The following is a 17309-nucleotide window of genomic DNA, read 5'->3' as shown; positions in this document are numbered from 1 at the left end:
TATACCCTATGAGAAAACTTATTTATGCTGGAGTGACACGCATAGCGCAGTAACACTTAAGCGTAACACTTATGTCGCCTATTTGAAAACAAAAGCAGTTTAATCTTTTTTTTTTTTTTTTTTTTTTTCTTTTTTATATTCCTCAAAATACATTTTTAACGGAACAATAAACAAATGGCAATGGGGAGGAAATGCGCATGTGTAAAAAAAAGAGAAAACCTTTGCGCGATGCGATACTATTATGGATACGAACATATCCGTGGAAACATCTCCACGAAAGGGCATCAAAAACATGGTCCATATAATGTGCCATGTGTATACAAATTAACCCATTCACATTGTGTATGTGTGGAAAAGGAAATGCGGGACATTGCAAGTGTGACTTCACTTCGATGCCAGCGGAGAGGGCGTAACTCGCTTGACGTACGAATTGCAAAAATTAAATTAAAATTGAAGGTTACGGAAAAGGAAAGCGGAAAAGACGCTAACATTTCAACACATGTACCGCGAAAAAAAAAAAAAAAATTCAAAAACGTTTTTTATGCCATTTTTGCAGTAAAAAAAAATAACAAAAGAAATGATATGCAAAACGTTTTTCAGAACAGGAAGAGTGTAATGAGAAAGCGAACGCCGCAAACTCGCGCAAACTGGAGCATACTGATGCAGACCAACATAACACACATTTGGCAAAATCTTTGCAAAACGATAGTGAGGCATTTGCACAGTGTTAGCATTAAAGTGACATCCCATTTGTTAGCATACACATTTGTGTATATGCATGCACTAAGTGTGGTTGGAAAAAAGGAGGGAAAGGTAAATACACAAAATTTGGAAAGCATGCCGCGTGTAGGAGTGAACATTTTTTGCACGTCCATAATTCGCCTTGTTCACGTTTAAACTTGTGCCATGTGATTTTCGCTCTTTTTTCGTCTCACAATGTGTGCACTGTCGCGAAAATAACGTTGTGGCACATTCCTCGTTAGCCCCATTATTAGCGCCGTTTCAGCGTGTACTTTGACGCATACACGATGTTTGTATTCCTGTGGTTTTTCATTTTGGGGATTTTCTGTAGTGCGCACTTTTGTGTAACTTTTTAGCCTTCACAGTTGGGAGAGTTTTATAACACGAAATGGTTGGATTAGTTGATTAGTTGATTAGTTGATTAGTTGATTAGTTGATTAGTTGATTAGCTAATTAGCTGATTAGTTGATTTTTTTTTTTTTTTTGTGTTTTCTCAATTTTTTTAAAATGTAGCGCTCCGTTTTCATGCGTTACTATTCCCCCCAACGTGGCGATTGCGCATCAGCACAATCCTTCGTCGTGTCTTCCCCATTTCATTTGATTCATGTTTTCCCAATTTGGGGAGAAATGTGTGTGATGAATTATCTCAGCAGTTGTTTCAGGTCAATATTGCCATTCGTTTGCTCCTTATTTATTCCCCTTTTTTTTCGTATACTCCATGTGCGTTTGAATATAATCACGTGCAGATGACCCCATATGTAGACGGTCTATGCATCGAGTTTGTCACTTGGTAATAAGCCGTTTCATGTGTTAATTAAATTTTTTGTCCTTGTTTAATGATTCCCTTTTTGATTAAGGTCATCATTAATGTTTATTCGCGAATGAGCATTTTTAGTTTTTCCTCCCCCGTTTGAGCGATGATTTTTGGAGGTCCATTTATGAATATTTCCAACACGTTAAAAAGAGTTGTACCACCGGGTCCTCGTACCACAAATTTTGACGTCCCCTTTTTAGACGCGAATTATCCGTGTATGAGGGGCCAAACAGACGTTTCCACGTTCGCACATATGCTCATATTACATTAAGGGAGAATCCCCCTTCCCCCTCAAAAAAAAAAAAAAAAAACACCTGCGTGAGAACCAACCCGATGCAACAATGTTAAAGGAGAAGCTATTCAAGTTTATGAACTATTATTACTTCATTAAAAATTACTACATCTATCACATCCTCTTTCTGTACACATTTTTTTTAAGGATAACTTATACATACGCAGAAATTACAATATCACATTTTTTTACCTTTCTGTTGAATAAATATGAAAATAATGAGTCGCAAAAGGAAGAGGAGGAGAATTTTTTTTACTATTTCACTCACTTGTTCAATTTTAACAATAAGAATGATGACAAGTTTTTAAACACGAAATTGTTTGTTGTTGTGTACTTACCAGTGTGCTTAAAATGCTTCTACACACTTTTCTTCGACTACATAGCATATTATGTGTACATTCGCTACTACTTCAAAAGGATAAATAACAATTTTAGGAAAATTTACTATTCCTCTGTGTCGTATGAAAATGGGGCTACTCAAATTGGTGATGGTTTTTTTTTTAAAAAGGACAAAGTTGGACTCATGCACAGAATCAATAAAAGAAAAAAAAACTCATATGATGTGTGTGCGAAGCGTCTATCTGACATGTCTCTCTACCAATGCAGGAAATATATGTTACGAAAAAAAAAGGCCTTTTCCCTATGGCAGAGGAAACAAAATTTAAGGACTAACAGAAAAAAACGCAGAAACAGAACCGTAAAAAGGGGTACCTGTAAAGAAGACACAAAGAAGAAACACCCACGCATTAAATTTATTACCTGTAGAAATAGTTTTATAAAAAGTAAGCTCCTAAATAATGAACCACGGGATGCTCAGGGTAATAAGCTGTTCCATAATGTGTTTAAGAATAGGAGGAATATTTTCTTTAGAAGGAAACAGAGAAAGAGAAATGATCCAGAGGCAGGGGTCCTTTCTTCTAGTAGCTCAACGGAGCAAGGAGCTGAGCGTAAAAAGGATAAGTGCATTTTTAACAAGCTCTATATTGGCATGCAGAAGGGGTACAATTATGTGGATAGTCTTCACCAGGGGAGGAATATTTCGGATGGGACTACGGGCGTTAGTGGAACGACAAGCATCTATGGTATTGGCCCAAATGGAGAAGACGAACATATGAGTGACCATGTACACTACGACACAAGCGTCGTGGAGGTAAATGCCTTCTGCGCCCCAAACAGCTTGGTAGGAAACGCAAACGAGGAAGACCTTCACTTGCTCAAATTTAGGTTAGCTAATATGGGAGATACGCAAAACGACACAACACCAAACCATTTTCAGAATAGCAATGCAGATTACTTGGCGCTGAACGAATCAACCCCCATTGGGCATAACAATGAGAGCGGGAACTACGAAGAAATTCGCTTTGAAAATTTGAGGGAAAATGTGGTGTGCATTTCGAAGACGCATCATTGTAATGGTGATATGGAGGATGCTGAAAAGGACCAAAAGAGTGAGGAGGGGGAAAGCCCTCAAGGGAGGGGCGACCAAGTGCTGATGACCCCCTCGAATGACCTCACAAAGGGGGACAACCCAAAGGGGGACAACCCAAAGGGGGACAATCCAAAGGGGGACGGAGGAGATACCCCAAATTACGAAGAGAAGAAGATAAAGAAGTCCTACCGCACCTTGAGAGGGAGCCTAAAAATGGACTACCTTTTTAAGGACAGCTATGAATTAGCAGAAAATAACAACATGGGGTCGGGAGAAAATAACGATTATTACTATTACAACAAATTTAAAAATTTTAACTACGGAAAGAAGGACAATTTGCACAACGTGAGGGAACTCATAAACAACAAAATAAATGCAGAATATTATCACCTAAAATTGAACATACTCATTTTGTCCTGTATAATTATACAGATCTTTAACTCATGCATTTTGATACTAATTTCGAACAACTTTATAAGGAAAAAGGATTTTTTTTTTCTGTTTTTTGTATTCCCTACTAGAAAGCGTCACCGACGTTATTTCAGAAAATATATTTTTCCTGTGTGGTAAATTTACAAACATATACAAAAAAGAATTCAGCATTAACGCCATCTACGTTATTCAAGTTATTAGCAAAATGATATTGAGCCTCTCAACCATTTTTATTTATTTCATATATCATATTTTTGTAATACTTTACGAGCATGTGAATATTATGATTATAAACACTTTTATTAAAACGCTGTCCATTTTTGTCCTTTCTTTTATTTTCCTTAAAAATAAGGACAACTTTTTTAATTACGATAATGATGCAAAGTTTGCCAGCATGAATTTTGAGAAGGAAGCGGGAGCCACAACTGGCAAGGCCGCTACCTGTGAGGAGAGCGACTCTGTTAAGATAGACATAAAAGGGGGGGAACTAAGCAAACAGAACGGGGCAGATATTGTTAGGAATGCCCCATCCGGGGAAGTGCAAACCGGCTGTGCTGTCAAAAAGGATCCATCAGAAGTGAGTAACAATGATGATATACCCAACCATAGGAGGAATTTTAAGCAGGGAATATTTAGCAACTATCTGTACAATGATAAGTACTATGGGAGTTATTTTAACTTTTCGAAGAATAACTACTATGGTGAAAGACTTCTTAGTGACGATATTGTCTCAAAGGGGTCGTCGAAGGAAAAGGCAAAATGCGTGAATCCCTGTTTTGTAAAACTAAAATATGTCACAGAATTTTTAAACCTTTTTAAACTCTTATCAAGAATAAAAAGCTACCTTTTTAAGAAGGATGAAATGAAGTATAGCCACAGTTACACACTGCTAACTGTGCAGGATGCAAAAGGTGATGAGCAGAATGTGGATCCATTTTTTCGAAACAAAAGAGAATACAAAATTAAGATTCCAATTCTAGGGAACCTTAAAAAATTATTTAATATTTCTGATAACCCTGGTTGCTATTCGGGTGTGCAAAACTCGGGGATTACAAAATATAACTCCCTAATTGAGCAGGAAATGGAATATTTACGTAAAAAAAAAAAGAAAAAACTACTGAGCGGTGGGCAATACAGGGGACATCTATATAACATAGACAACATGAACAGCTTAAGCAGCTTAAGAAGCTTAAACAGCGTAAAGCGCGCGAAAAAGAGAAACATCATCGTTAGCTATCCTATCAAGTTACTACTGAGCAATTTGAACTTTTCCAACATTTTTTACATCTGCTTATTGTTAATTATTCCAACATTTGAAAGGATATTCCTAAATTATAAAATTAAAAATATTAAACTAGATTTACACTGCTACTGCTATCTCAATTTTGTGAATTATGTGACGGATCTGATAGGTCTCTACCTTTACATTAGTTACTTTAATGAGGAATCCTACTCCTCCTCTATAGTTCTCAGCTCCCTCATCAACATATTCCTGATGACTTTTCGCTTTTTCTTCTTGCACAACCGGTTTAGCCAGATATGGTTGCTGGTAATGTCTATATGTGGAGATGCCTCATCCTACCATCGTCACGCTTTTTCCATTGTGATGTGGCATGTGACGTAATATTCCTCTTCTTTTGTTCATTTACAGTTCCTGGAAACCATACTTAAGTCGCTTCACAAGACGTTCTTTTATATGCCTATTTATATACTAGTCACGAAGGTGCTGGCCTCTCCGTTTTCTTCGCAGCTGGGAAGACGCGGGCGCGCATTTCGGCGCATGTGTCAACCACGAATGGGTGCCATTTTGATATTGCCATTCTGTTCCTTTTGGCACGCTCCCTTTGAACACCCCTTGCCCAATTTTTCATCTCAAATGTGTTTTTATTTTCCCCCTTGACAGGTGTACATAAAGAACATTCACAATTTGATGTGCTCCTTCTACTCCAGCATTTTGGACGCCAGTTCCTTCGCCTCCTACTATTTTGAATATCGTAAGCCTGTGGCTCGTTCTCGCTCCGCCATCTTCACATGTGCAGCGTGAACGTTTTTTGCACATTCGACCCCTTTGCTTTGCACTTTGGCAACCCTAATTATGACCTCCATTTCACCTCTTCGCAGTTATCCTGAGCTATTACAACATTGACGATTCAAAGAATATCTTCATCTTTGTTTATATTATCTTCCTGGTGCTGCATCTGTTATCGCTTGTCGTTATTTCGAAGTTGAAGAAGACGTGAAGGGGGGCCAATCACCGGCAAAATGATATCTGGCAATTTTTTTTTTTTTTTTTTTTTTTTTGTTCTAATTTGATAAGAAGTTGGAGTGTAAGTAAATTCCTATGAAGGGGGCTGTCACTAATGTGTGGAAAGAAGTGTGCGGTTCTTTTGCAAGGGGTCAAAAATGGGAGAGAGGTCGAGTGCGCGCTCCCCCTGTTCTCACATTAGCATACACTCTTCAAGTCAACTTCTCCCCCTTTGCTACTCCCCCATGCGCGCATGCTCATATCTCTTCACCTGCTCATATAGCATATTATTTTTTTCGATTAAACTTTTTTTCTTGTTAATTTGTTCAAAAAGGATTTTCACATTTTCCTTGACGTGATATTTTTTTCGTGCATAAATAAATAAGTTAATATAGATAAAGGACAATTTTAAAATTGAATATACATCTAAGTTATGACTGAACGTTATTAAAACGTTGAGGATGTGTTGTATGTTCTCATTTTGGGAATTATTTTCTCCATCCATCTTACGTTCTTGTGTCAGTTCTTCATTAATTTGGGTGTAAAAGTAAATATACAAGCACTGGATCACTACTTCTTTGTTTAATAGGTATATATAATCCTTAAACAGCGTAAGGCAAAACTGGTATACTTTGTAATGTTCAATTTTGCTATCATTTTTGAGGAGGTCCAAAAGCAAGAAAAGCGTAACAAAGGAGTGGTCCTTTATGTATATCATGGGATATGTCCTTTGCACTTTTTGCACTTCGCCTGTGTAATCGAATTTTTCATCCTCCGTTTTGTGTCCCCCTTCATTGGTGCTTCTATCATCAAGGTGTATCACATATTCGTTGTCAAAATTGTTCGTCTCTTCAAAAGGGTTACTTACAGAATGGCCTTGCTTTCCATTTTTATCGCCACTTAAGTTGTACACATTTTTGGCCATAAAAAAAGTGTTATTTAGACTGGTGCCAAAATGGTACCTCCTTTGGGGACATACTTTTATTTCCCTTATCTGGAAAAACTTCACCAAGAAGGTTTCAAATATGCAGTAAAAATTTGCGCACTTGTTAAAGTTGTATAGGAGGAACATAAAATATAGGACCTCGTTTAAATCTAGAAGTTGGCTATCTGAGAAGTGGTTTAGGTAGACCTTCTTCACGCTGGGTAGGAGCTCATTTGAGATGCTATCATAAACGCTTCTTACGTTTAACTGAAGCAGCGACTCGATCAATTTATTCACCCTGGGAAGCGTGTCGAACTTGTCCGAGTTGTCCAAAAGGATGTTACTAATAACTGTGTCCTGCATGAACAGATTGTACCTTTTTAGATTTATGCAAATGTTTAGCAAGTTAACGATGTAATCGTATGTTAAGTGGGGGGTGTCCTCTGAATGGACATATTCGTAATTCCTTTTTAACGCCCATTTGAAGAGAAAAATATTTGGTACTTTCTTTTTTAGCATGCTTAGGCATAGGTCATTTAGCTCGTCCAGAGATAGGCTTCTCAACAGGAGGTAATTCATTTCAGCGGCGTGCAAATATTTTTCTTTAACCTTTTTGAAAACGTGGTTGCATTCAAAGTCATTCTTACTTATCAGCTGTTTGTATATGTTTATTATGTGGTTTACTTGGAAGGGGGTCAGACTGGTGGAGGTTCCTTCTTCATGCGCATCTCTGCTGTGGATGTCATCCTTAAGGTTGTTATTGTTCAGATTTCCTTCTTCATGCTGGTGCTTCTCCCCATTTTTGTACCAATTTGGGCTATTCCGAGCGGATTTTCCCACACTTTCGATAATGCACGATATGTGAAAGGAATAAAACGATTCCACGTTATTTTTCCCCTCCTGAGTGGTGGCATCATTGTTGGTGGTGTCTTTATTGGCGGCGTCTTTATTGGCAGCGTCTTTATTAGGGGCGTCTTTATTGGCGGCGTCTTTATTGATGGCGTCTTTGTTGGTGATTTCTTCGTTGGTGGCATCTATATTGGTGGCATCTATATTGGTGGCATCTACTTTGTCGCCGCCTCCCCTGCTGTCATAATTCGTGAGGGTGAAAACCTCATTCGCTATGTGCTTAATTTCTTCGTCCGTACTTTGCAAAATTAAGTACGAAATGTGATTTTTAAAAGTGAACAAGTCGAAATATTGAAAGAAAAAAGAAAATGGAAGGTACGAATAGTTATTGTTATATATACACATGGCGGAGAGGAGAATTATAAACTCTTTATTGTACAGATGCAGGTTTTGCAAAATGTTTTTTTCTATGCTGTTCATTATTTTATCCACACTTCTCCTCATTTGTGAAATTTCCGTGCATATATTTTTTTCCTCCTTTAATTTTTCAAAATGGCTTAAAAAAATAAATGACGAATTGAAAATCCTCGTGATGTCATAAACGTTTTCGCACTTTGAAATAAGTTTATCGATGTGTGGTAATATTTGATTATACAAATTTGTGTATCTAAACTTGGTGTCCTTTTTTATAGCTATGCGGCTGTTCCTCATTTCTTTGCAGGGGTCCTTATGGGGGGGCTTCACTGGGGACAGCTTTTCCCCTTCACCTAAACGTCCGCTTTGTGTACTGAAGCACCTTATCACGTTTAGCTCCTTCGACATAAGACTGCAGAGGAGCATTCCCAAAAAGTGTATATTCAAAAAGGAGTAATTCAGCCAAGATTTTATGGCTTCTACGTTCACATATCTGTAATCATTCAGCCTACACTGCTCAAAGAGAAAATAAATCATATTTTTAACCTCCCTGTTGAAGTTTTTCTTATTTATAATAAAATTGTAACGTGTGAGAACTGTGTCTTTGATGGCCAATTTCGTCACGTCATCTTCATGCAGTATTTGAATATCCATTTGGTCTATTTTGCAAAGGTAGATGGCACTATTTTTAGCGCAGGAGTAAGCATGCAGTATGTTTAATATATTTTTAAAATCTCCAATTTCAGAGCTCTCTTTGTTTGTAAATAAATTAATTACTCTATTTAGGAAGGGGAACTTCCTCAGGACGGTGGCGTAGTACAACATTTTGCACAGCAGAGGCAGGTTACGCTCGTTCGTTGGTATGTTTTCGTTTAGCAAATCTTTTTCAAGTTTGAAGAAAACGTTATCTACGAGGCTTTGAATTTTGTGAAATGGTCTTTCCACGTGTGAGGGAGTTACAGATGGGGTGCTTCCTTGTTCTGGAACGTTTGCCTCAGTTGTGCTTCCATTTTTGTCAGTTTCACGCGATTGTTTAGTGCACACAAGAAGGGGATTTTTCCCCTGATTATTAGCTACCCCATTGGGCGCGCTTCCTACCTGTTCAGAGGGGCGACGCGGTATAGGCCCTGTCGTCACGTGCGCCTCCTTTGCTTGGACATCCATCTTTGAAGAATAATTCACGCTGTTCACACCTTTACCACCTATCCTTTTTTGAGCGAAATAGTGCTGACTGTTCAAGCAAATTTTGTAGAAGGACCTTACGAGGAGGAACACATTTTCCACTTGAAAGTTTTGAACATAATGTTTGTTAATGATACGAATTAGTGAGGTGATAATTTTGTCGTTCAGCAAATTTATTTCTGAATATACATAAAGTAGGAGTAGGGAGGTACTGAAATCTATTTTGCTGTGCAGAAAGTGTTGGACGCTCCGATTGTACACATCTATATCGGTATAAAAGGTGCACATGTCAAATAGGATTTTTACAAGGGTGCCATCCGTGAAGTGAATAGCGGTAGGTGAGGTGTCCGTCTTGTTCGCAGAGTTGTGGCTAACTCTCTGTTCTCTAGCATGGTTAAAATAAGTTAGTAACTCCTTTTGTATGTGGCTAACCAGAATGTCATCTTTAATTTTCATCATTTTGAAGATCTGACAGAGCATTAAAATTTCTTCACATTTTAAAAGATTTTTTTTTTTAATTATTAGGTCTAGCAGGAATGATATATACACGTTATCGCTGAGATTTACTTCACCTTTCTCTTCCTTCTTCCCATTTAAACTCACAATTTGGTTGATGTTCTGAATGGCGAAGTAGAGCAGAATGTTGCATATGTGGTGCGGGTAGTAGTCGGCCAGTTGGTTTTTTGCAGCGCGAGTTTTGTCACCTCCATTTGTGTCATTTGTGTCATTTGTGATGAAATTTTCTCCATCTTTGTGGTGTCCCCCCTTGGAAGGACAATGATCCCTTTGCATCCACGCATCAATTTCGCCCAAGAACTGCCTCACAACATCGTTGACATAGTCATTGCCTACCAATTTTAATTTGTAGAAGGCGTTAAAAAGGAGGGAATAATTCACAATATCGATGTGCAAGCCATTTTGAACTATGATGTGCAAGAATTTGTTAATCAATTTCATATCTTTAATTTTCAATTTTGCATGCGAATTTAGAATGATTGAAAAGGACTTCACATCGATGAATGTGTAATTATTAATTAAATGGTTGTTGACATATTTAAATAAATAGACGACGTTTTGGTTATTTTCAACTTTGCTAATTATGTTGTACAATTTCACAATTTCCTCCAAATGGAATTCTCTCAATTTTGTTATTGCTACTTCGATAAGACAATGAAAGGTGCTTTGGTAGGTATTTAAGTGAGCATTTTGTATGTATAACTTGATTAACAGGACAATCTTGGATGGGTTTAAAAATTTATATATCATTTCTACTCTCTTGTTAATCTGTTTGTAAATAGTAACATTGGTAATATTCTCCCTTTCTAGTAAGCAGCTGTATCTGTACAGTTCGATGCAGTTCATATTATATATATTTTTGTTGACATTCTTATTTTTCTGCACAAAGGAGTAGTTTATTTTTGTCAAACGAAGCATACTTTTGTTTCGCAGCAGGTGTTGTGTCCACCTTTTATTCCCCCTGGCGTTGATTAGCGTGTAGCAATCACCGCACAGGCTTTCCGCGACTTTCTTTATCATCCTGCGGTGGGGTGGGCGAGGAGAGTCATACTATCACAGCAAAACGGGGATGGCCATTTTGTTAGGAAGAAGTGGCCTAAAGGTGGTGGTGGCTCCTTTTCAATCTTCTAAACAAATATTCCAGATGTGCGTTTGCCAAGTGCAGGACTTTCCATGACACACAAATGAGCTTCTCTATACTGTGATTCAGTTTTCCCTTTAAAACTCAGCAAAGTAATTGTTGGTATATCCCTTCAGTGGCAACGGTCCATAGGAACGGCGTCACGTAGGGGGACTTCCAACTTATGAGGTGCAATTTTTGCGTGGTCAATTAGTGATGTTAAAAGAGGGGAAGTTGAGGAAGAAATAACAAATGGGCAATTCTCACGCGAAGTTGGGCATGCCCTATTAATGCATGTACTGTGCATATCCATTTGAGGTGAAAACCTTCCCACTTGACGTTACGCCCATTTGTGATGACCTCGCACGGTGCGAATGAGGATCCCGCAAAAGGTGAACTACGTTGTAGGAGGTGCTGTGCCATTTTTTTTTTTTTTTGCTTTTTTTCCCCGCAATGTTATGCTGTCAGTGGTTGCCATTTTAGGTGAATTTTTCTTATAAAAATATGTAATATAAAAACTGCCGAAAGGGCGAAAAAAAACAGTGTGCATTTTTGAAGTTATTCCAAAAGTTTTGTAGCACCAATGGTATGGGACATATTAACGGGGGGGAGGGGGAAAAAAAAAAAAATTGCAACATTTACACAATTGCGAAGAGGATAATCCTGCCTTAGTACAATTTATTGACGCATTTTATTGTTTTTTTTTTTTTTTTTATCCTGCCCCTTTTTTGTGGTCTTTTTCACACAATTGACAAGCGTGGCGCTAACTATGCAAAGCAACTTCGAAATTCACTTCTCCTGATGAAAGGAAATTTTGCACGTTTGGTTTTCCTGACCTACTGGTCACTTCCGCGTCCGTTGAGTACTTCCATTTTTTGCAACTATGGGGAATATTTTAAGAATGGCAAATGCTACCCGTGTGAAGAGGACACCTACTCAAGTTACAGAAATTCTGAAAGCTGTTTTAGTTGTCCTCCTGGTAGCTTCAACAATAAGAAGTCTTCAAAATATATTTATGACTGTTCATGTGATGGAGACTTTTATTTAAATTACGTTGGGAATAGGTGTGACATGTGCTCCGACTTAGGCAACCGTTTTTATTGCAAAAAGGATTTAACGGAACTGTACGTAGACAATTTGGACGCCTTTTTTAAACATAAGGATGAAATTACTGTTAACTATTTCGATAGGTGTGTTGTGAAAGAAAACAAAATGAATGTGTATCCCTTTATGAATAATTTGTATCTATTTTGCAAAAGTCCGAATGTCTGCTTGGATACCTGTGGGAGGTGTTCAGAAAATAATGAAGGATTTATGTGTAATAATTGTGTGCAAAATTATGACAAAAATATTTTTTTAAAATATGCCACCTGTAGGAAGTGCTTCCACGTTATACTTGTCGTCCTCTACATGGCAGTTTATTTTATCCTGTCATTTTCCTTTTTTTTAGTTCTATTTAAATGCATAAATGTAAGTCTTTACTTTTATCAAGTTGATGTGTACAAAAAGGGGACTATATACTTCCTGCACTACTTTCGCGAATTCATATTTTACTTATCCCTCATTTTGTTGCTAAGTTTTTCAAACGATTTGACAGAAACAGAGATGGAGAATTATACCTTCTATGGGAGGGAGCCAAAAGAGGAACCCCCGCATCTACACAGCGGAGATGCAAAGCTTCACTATCTTCTGAACATTTATTTGCACAACGCCTTCTTTGATATAATTAAAATTGTTCACTTGAATTTTCTTCATTTTGTTAAATTGGGCTGTCTCCACGTGGGATCAAATCGCTCGAAGATATACTCCATACAAATTGTCGTCCTACTTGGGGGTATCCTTATTTTTATTTGCTTCACATTAGTGTGCAATTTGATTTTTTTGTATTTGCGAAATGGGGGACTCAACGTGGTGGCGGACCGCACGGGGGAGGGAGAAGCTGATTGGATGAGTAGAGACCAAACGAAGGGGTGTAAAAAGAATGTAGCCAGAAAGTTCGTGAATACCTATTTGTACCCCCTACTTTTGCACAATTTCGTTTTTCAAAATTATGTTCACATTATATTTTTTTACGATCACGATGTTGTAGAATTTTTCAAGAGATCCATTCGAATATGTTATTATCAATACATGCACATTTTTTTATACGTGGCTAACGCGATGGTTATGTTCATTTTTCTCTCCTCCTACATGTGCATTGGTCTGTTTAACTATAAGAGGTCGTATTACGACACCGCTACGGTATGCTACGACGACTTGCATTTGAGGGCATCTAAATTTATGAATGTACCAGTCGTTCTCTTTGCCTGTTTTGTATACTACGTGATCCTTTTTGTGTCTATTTATTCCAAACCTGCAGAAATGAAGCGAAATTATCCGTACACATATGTGTACGGATTGCACACCTTTTTATGTAAACAAGAAAAGTATTACTACTATATTGCTAAAAATTTATTCATTAACATTTTGTTTTTGTGTGCGATCCACATGGATGATCATTTGAGTTGTCTCATTTGCTTCTCCTTCGCGCTACTTTTCTTCATTTCTTTTTCTATGTTCGTCAATCCGTACATTGAAACAGGAAAGTATGACATCAAATGGGAGAGCTTTTTTTTTATGTTTTTATTTTTTTTTAACATACAACTGGAGCAGATACGATTAGTGACATACCACATATGGCTGAGAATAATCCTATCCTTTGTTACTCTTTTTATATACACATTTATATTGCTTTATTTTTTATATTTCATGTTGAAGGATGTGTACTTATATTTTTCCCTTTACGTTATGTACGTGAATATAAAGGATGGAGGGGTAGCGGAAAATGCAAATGCAGGGCCTTCAATCCATCCATTGATGGGTCAGTTCTATTTCTTTTACTATTTGAAAAACAACATGGGGGAGGATCTTTACCATGCAGAGGGAGATCAGAGTAGAGTGCAAACAGGGGACGCTCACTCTATGGCCTTGGACAACTACCATGTTGAGGTGAGCAAATTGGGAAAAGACAAACAAAATTGATTATACATATGAATAGCGTAATGGTGAAACGTTCTTTCTTTCCTTCTTTCTTTTTTTTTTCTCTCAACCTGATGATGTATATACCCCTTTTTTTACTTTTTTCTTCCGAAGAAGTGCCACGAAGTTGTACCTCCCAAAGACATGGACTACATTTCTCACCAGTGTGTGTTGATATCCCCATTCATTGCCGAAACGATCGTTCAATTATTATTCATAACGAAAAACATAAATCACATAATTCGCTTAAGGAGGAACGACTCGAATGTCAAAATATACAACTGCCTGTTTGAGAATGGTTTCTCGATAAAAAGAGGGCAAAAAAAAAAAAAAAAAATGCAAAATTTGTAAATGCTCAAATGAACAAACGCGTGGGAGCTAACGTGATATTCCTTTTTATGATTTTTTTTAAAAGCTCATTGATGATAAAAAAAAAAGGGGATGCCATTTTTACTTCTCCAATTTTTTCCTCTTCAGGCTACGTAGAAATTCAGAAAACACCCATTGACAGGTTTGTGGTCGTGGCGGAGCATATTTACAAGAACCTGTTCCACCGAAATTATATTTCCTTTAGGACAGAAATGACGCGTCTGTTCACTGATTTGGTGCGAGACCTCAGATGCTTTAAAGACGTAAAAAAAAGAAAAGTGATAAGAACTGCGTGGGGAAAGAGAATAGCCTAACCACATTTAGGAAAATATAATGAAGTGTGTTTGCTTTACCGCGACATAATATTTTCTACCCATCGCTGCTTGAAAAATGGGGCCAGTTTAACCGCACTTTCTACGCAAAATGTGCAAAGTGCACAAAATACGGAAAAACCCTTTGCGAAGCGGATTTACTTAAAGGAAATCCCCTTCTTAGACATAAATACATGCAGCGCCATTTAAGAGGAGTATCCCTAGCTCTAAAAATATACCTGCAAACATGCCAACACTCGAACAGTTCTAAAAACACCTCCATCTTCACCATTTTTGCAGGTGTATATTCGAGAGTGCGTTGCCAAGCGAATCAGAGAAAAATACAAAATAGGCGAAATTAACAGACAAAAAATTGTGTACGATGAAAATTATGAACAAAAACATATTAACACATTTCTGTACAGACTCCGCGGGTCTGACCAAAATGTGGACGCAAGACATCAAACGTTTTCGCAGCTATTCCCGGGTAAGGAACAACACGCACATGTAAAATAAATGGCAAAAAATGCACGTGTTCCATTTTTCCCCGTGCAACATACTATAGGGGGGCACAGAACAAAACTGTGCACTTTAAAGACGGTGTGCAAAATATTCGCAGTTAATAACTAAAAATGCAAATAATGATTAATGTTTTCACTTTTTTGCAAATGTAGATATAGGAAAAGCTGTACTTAAAAAAGCTTACAGGAAGAACCACAAAGAGAGGGGTGGGAGGAGAAGCCAAGTTTCAGTGGTTAACACATAAATGATCGAAAAATGTGTCATGATAATCGTAGTTGTAATGATGATAATAATCTGCATCGTCCTTATGACACAAGTGTAAGTAGCCTATGCAAAATGACCGAACAAATCTGTGTAGCTTGTCGAGTACGTTTTCATGGGTTTGTAAATTTCCCACTTTGACGCTGGAAAAATGTGCTTGTTTTTTTCGTACCACTTTTTTTCCACTAACTTTCCTGCGTGCGTCTGAAAGGGAGAAAATAAACCAAAATGAAAAATGGGGGGCTCTGTTGTTCACTATTTTTGCACTTGTATGCGTGTTGTTTAAAAAAATGTGCATCGCAACATATTTTCTTGTTAGTTGTTCACACTTTTTATTATGCATATGTACATATTTATGCACACTTTAGAGGAGTGTATTTTTTTTTTTTTTTCACTTACATCAGTTTTTTCCCTTCTTATGTCTGTAACCCCATGTAAATTTTCCACCGCGTCAAAAGCAAACAATGGCCCCGTTTTTCCCTGGGCTTTATTTTTAATTAACTCATAAAAGGTCAAATAATTCGGAAGAATAATATCTTCTTTCACAAACATTAGGGTTTCACAAGATGCCGATCTTAGGTGAATAAATTCGTTTTTTAAATTGTCAACACATTTATTTATGAATTGTCCTATCGTCGTTTTTTGCTTTACTGATATTTTTCTCCGATGGCCACTACCGTCGTAGTATGAGTAGGTTATTTCAATCGTTTTTTCTTTTTGTTCATTTTCTAGTTTGAAATATAATTCTCTTAACTCTTTTTTTCGCAATTCTATTTGTTCATCTCGTTCCTTGTCTTTTAAAAAGGAAGTGTTAACAGTTGGGTCCTTCATGATTTTCTTGAATGGCTTATTTTTGTCGTACTTGGCGCGCGTGTCGTTATTTTTCGGGTTTTTGTCTGCGCCATTTTTGTCTGAACCGTTTTTACCCGAATCACGTTTGTTCCTTTTTCCCTCACTAGACGGGTTATTTTGACGCGAGGGGTTTTCTGAGCCATCGTTTTCTTCTTGCGAAATGCCCTCATCAGAGTGGTTCTTCCGCTCGTTATCACCACTGTCTCGATCGCCACCACGGTTACTGTCACCATCTCCATCCCCTTCACCGTCGTCTCCCTCCTCTTCATTCTCTTCATCGTCGGTGCAAAAAGACAATTTGAGGTTCTTCTTTTTGCTATCTTTGTCCTCCTTGGCCTTTCCGCTAAGATGGCTGTCCTTTTCCTTGCCATAAATTCCACTCTTGATTTGTTTATACTCGTGAACGGTTCTCAGACCGACCGTTTCGCTGATTAACTTGTCATCTTCATTTTTATTTTTAACAAACATTTGATTAAGTTTTGGAGCCATCAACGTTTTCTTCTTAATGTTTTCCTTCTTCTCCAGAAATTCCTTTTCCTTCCTTTTCCTTTCCAAAATATACTTTTGAACTTTTCCATTTTCGCTATTTATTAGGCTGTCAATTAGGTCCGCCGTGTTATCAGGTTTTCTGAAGTTCATCTTGCAAAAACAGTCATTCGTCGCGCAGGGAAAATTGTTATTTCTGCTTTTCTTCTTCTGCCTCTCCCGTTTTTTTCTTCCTTATCTGGAAATGTTTCACATATATGTAAAAAAGTTTTTTTGGTAAGCGGCACAAAAAATGTATCAAAATGGTGGCCTTTTTCCAGTCATTTTTTTGTAATTTTATCTCACGCTATTTTTTATAAATTCGTTCATCTGTGCTTTGCTCGGTTTGCTATTTTGAGCAGAACGTGTTTTTATACCAGGCCACATGGTTAAATGCGTGTATACATATCATATGCGTAAGTAGTACATACGTGAACATGTAATTATGTGTTTGTTTGCTGAACGTATTTTTTTTTGGAAGGAAACACGCTG

At 37.5% G+C, this 17309-nt stretch overlaps 4 protein-coding genes across 4 annotated transcripts; 2 read left to right on the top strand and 2 right to left on the bottom strand.

The window, feature by feature from the left end:
* Positions 1-1896: 1896 nt before the first annotated feature.
* Positions 1897-5948, top strand: PCYB_101160 (hypothetical protein; the record flags this gene model as incomplete). Its single annotated transcript, XM_004222665.1, has 5 exons — positions 1897-3776; positions 3802-5257; positions 5360-5431; positions 5612-5702; positions 5830-5948. 5 exons carry the CDS (start codon positions 1897-1899, stop codon positions 5946-5948), a joined length of 3618 nt encoding a protein of 1205 aa, XP_004222713.1.
* Positions 5949-6188: 240 nt separating this feature from the next.
* PCYB_101150 (hypothetical protein) lies at positions 6189-10916 on the bottom strand (the record flags this gene model as incomplete). Its single annotated transcript, XM_004222664.1, has 2 exons — positions 6189-10860; positions 10897-10916. 2 exons carry the CDS (start codon positions 10914-10916, stop codon positions 6189-6191), a joined length of 4692 nt encoding a protein of 1563 aa, XP_004222712.1.
* An 844-nt stretch (positions 10917-11760) lies between these two features.
* Positions 11761-15173, top strand: PCYB_101140 (hypothetical protein; the record flags this gene model as incomplete). Its single annotated transcript, XM_004222663.1, has 4 exons — positions 11761-13947; positions 14092-14275; positions 14455-14609; positions 14958-15173. 4 exons carry the CDS (start codon positions 11761-11763, stop codon positions 15171-15173), a joined length of 2742 nt encoding a protein of 913 aa, XP_004222711.1.
* A 333-nt stretch (positions 15174-15506) lies between these two features.
* PCYB_101130 (XAP-5 DNA binding protein) lies at positions 15507-16931 on the bottom strand (the record flags this gene model as incomplete). Its single annotated transcript, XM_004222662.1, has 2 exons — positions 15507-15644; positions 15840-16931. 2 exons carry the CDS (start codon positions 16929-16931, stop codon positions 15507-15509), a joined length of 1230 nt encoding a protein of 409 aa, XP_004222710.1.
* Between the last annotated feature and the right edge of the window lie 378 nt (positions 16932-17309).

This window comes from Plasmodium cynomolgi, chromosome 10, assembly GCF_000321355.1.
Source record: "Plasmodium cynomolgi strain B DNA, chromosome 10, whole genome shotgun sequence".
Taxonomy (NCBI): domain Eukaryota; phylum Apicomplexa; class Aconoidasida; order Haemosporida; family Plasmodiidae; genus Plasmodium; species Plasmodium cynomolgi.
Note: the sequence above shows the minus strand (reverse complement) of the source record. Positions and strands in the feature narration are given on the sequence as shown.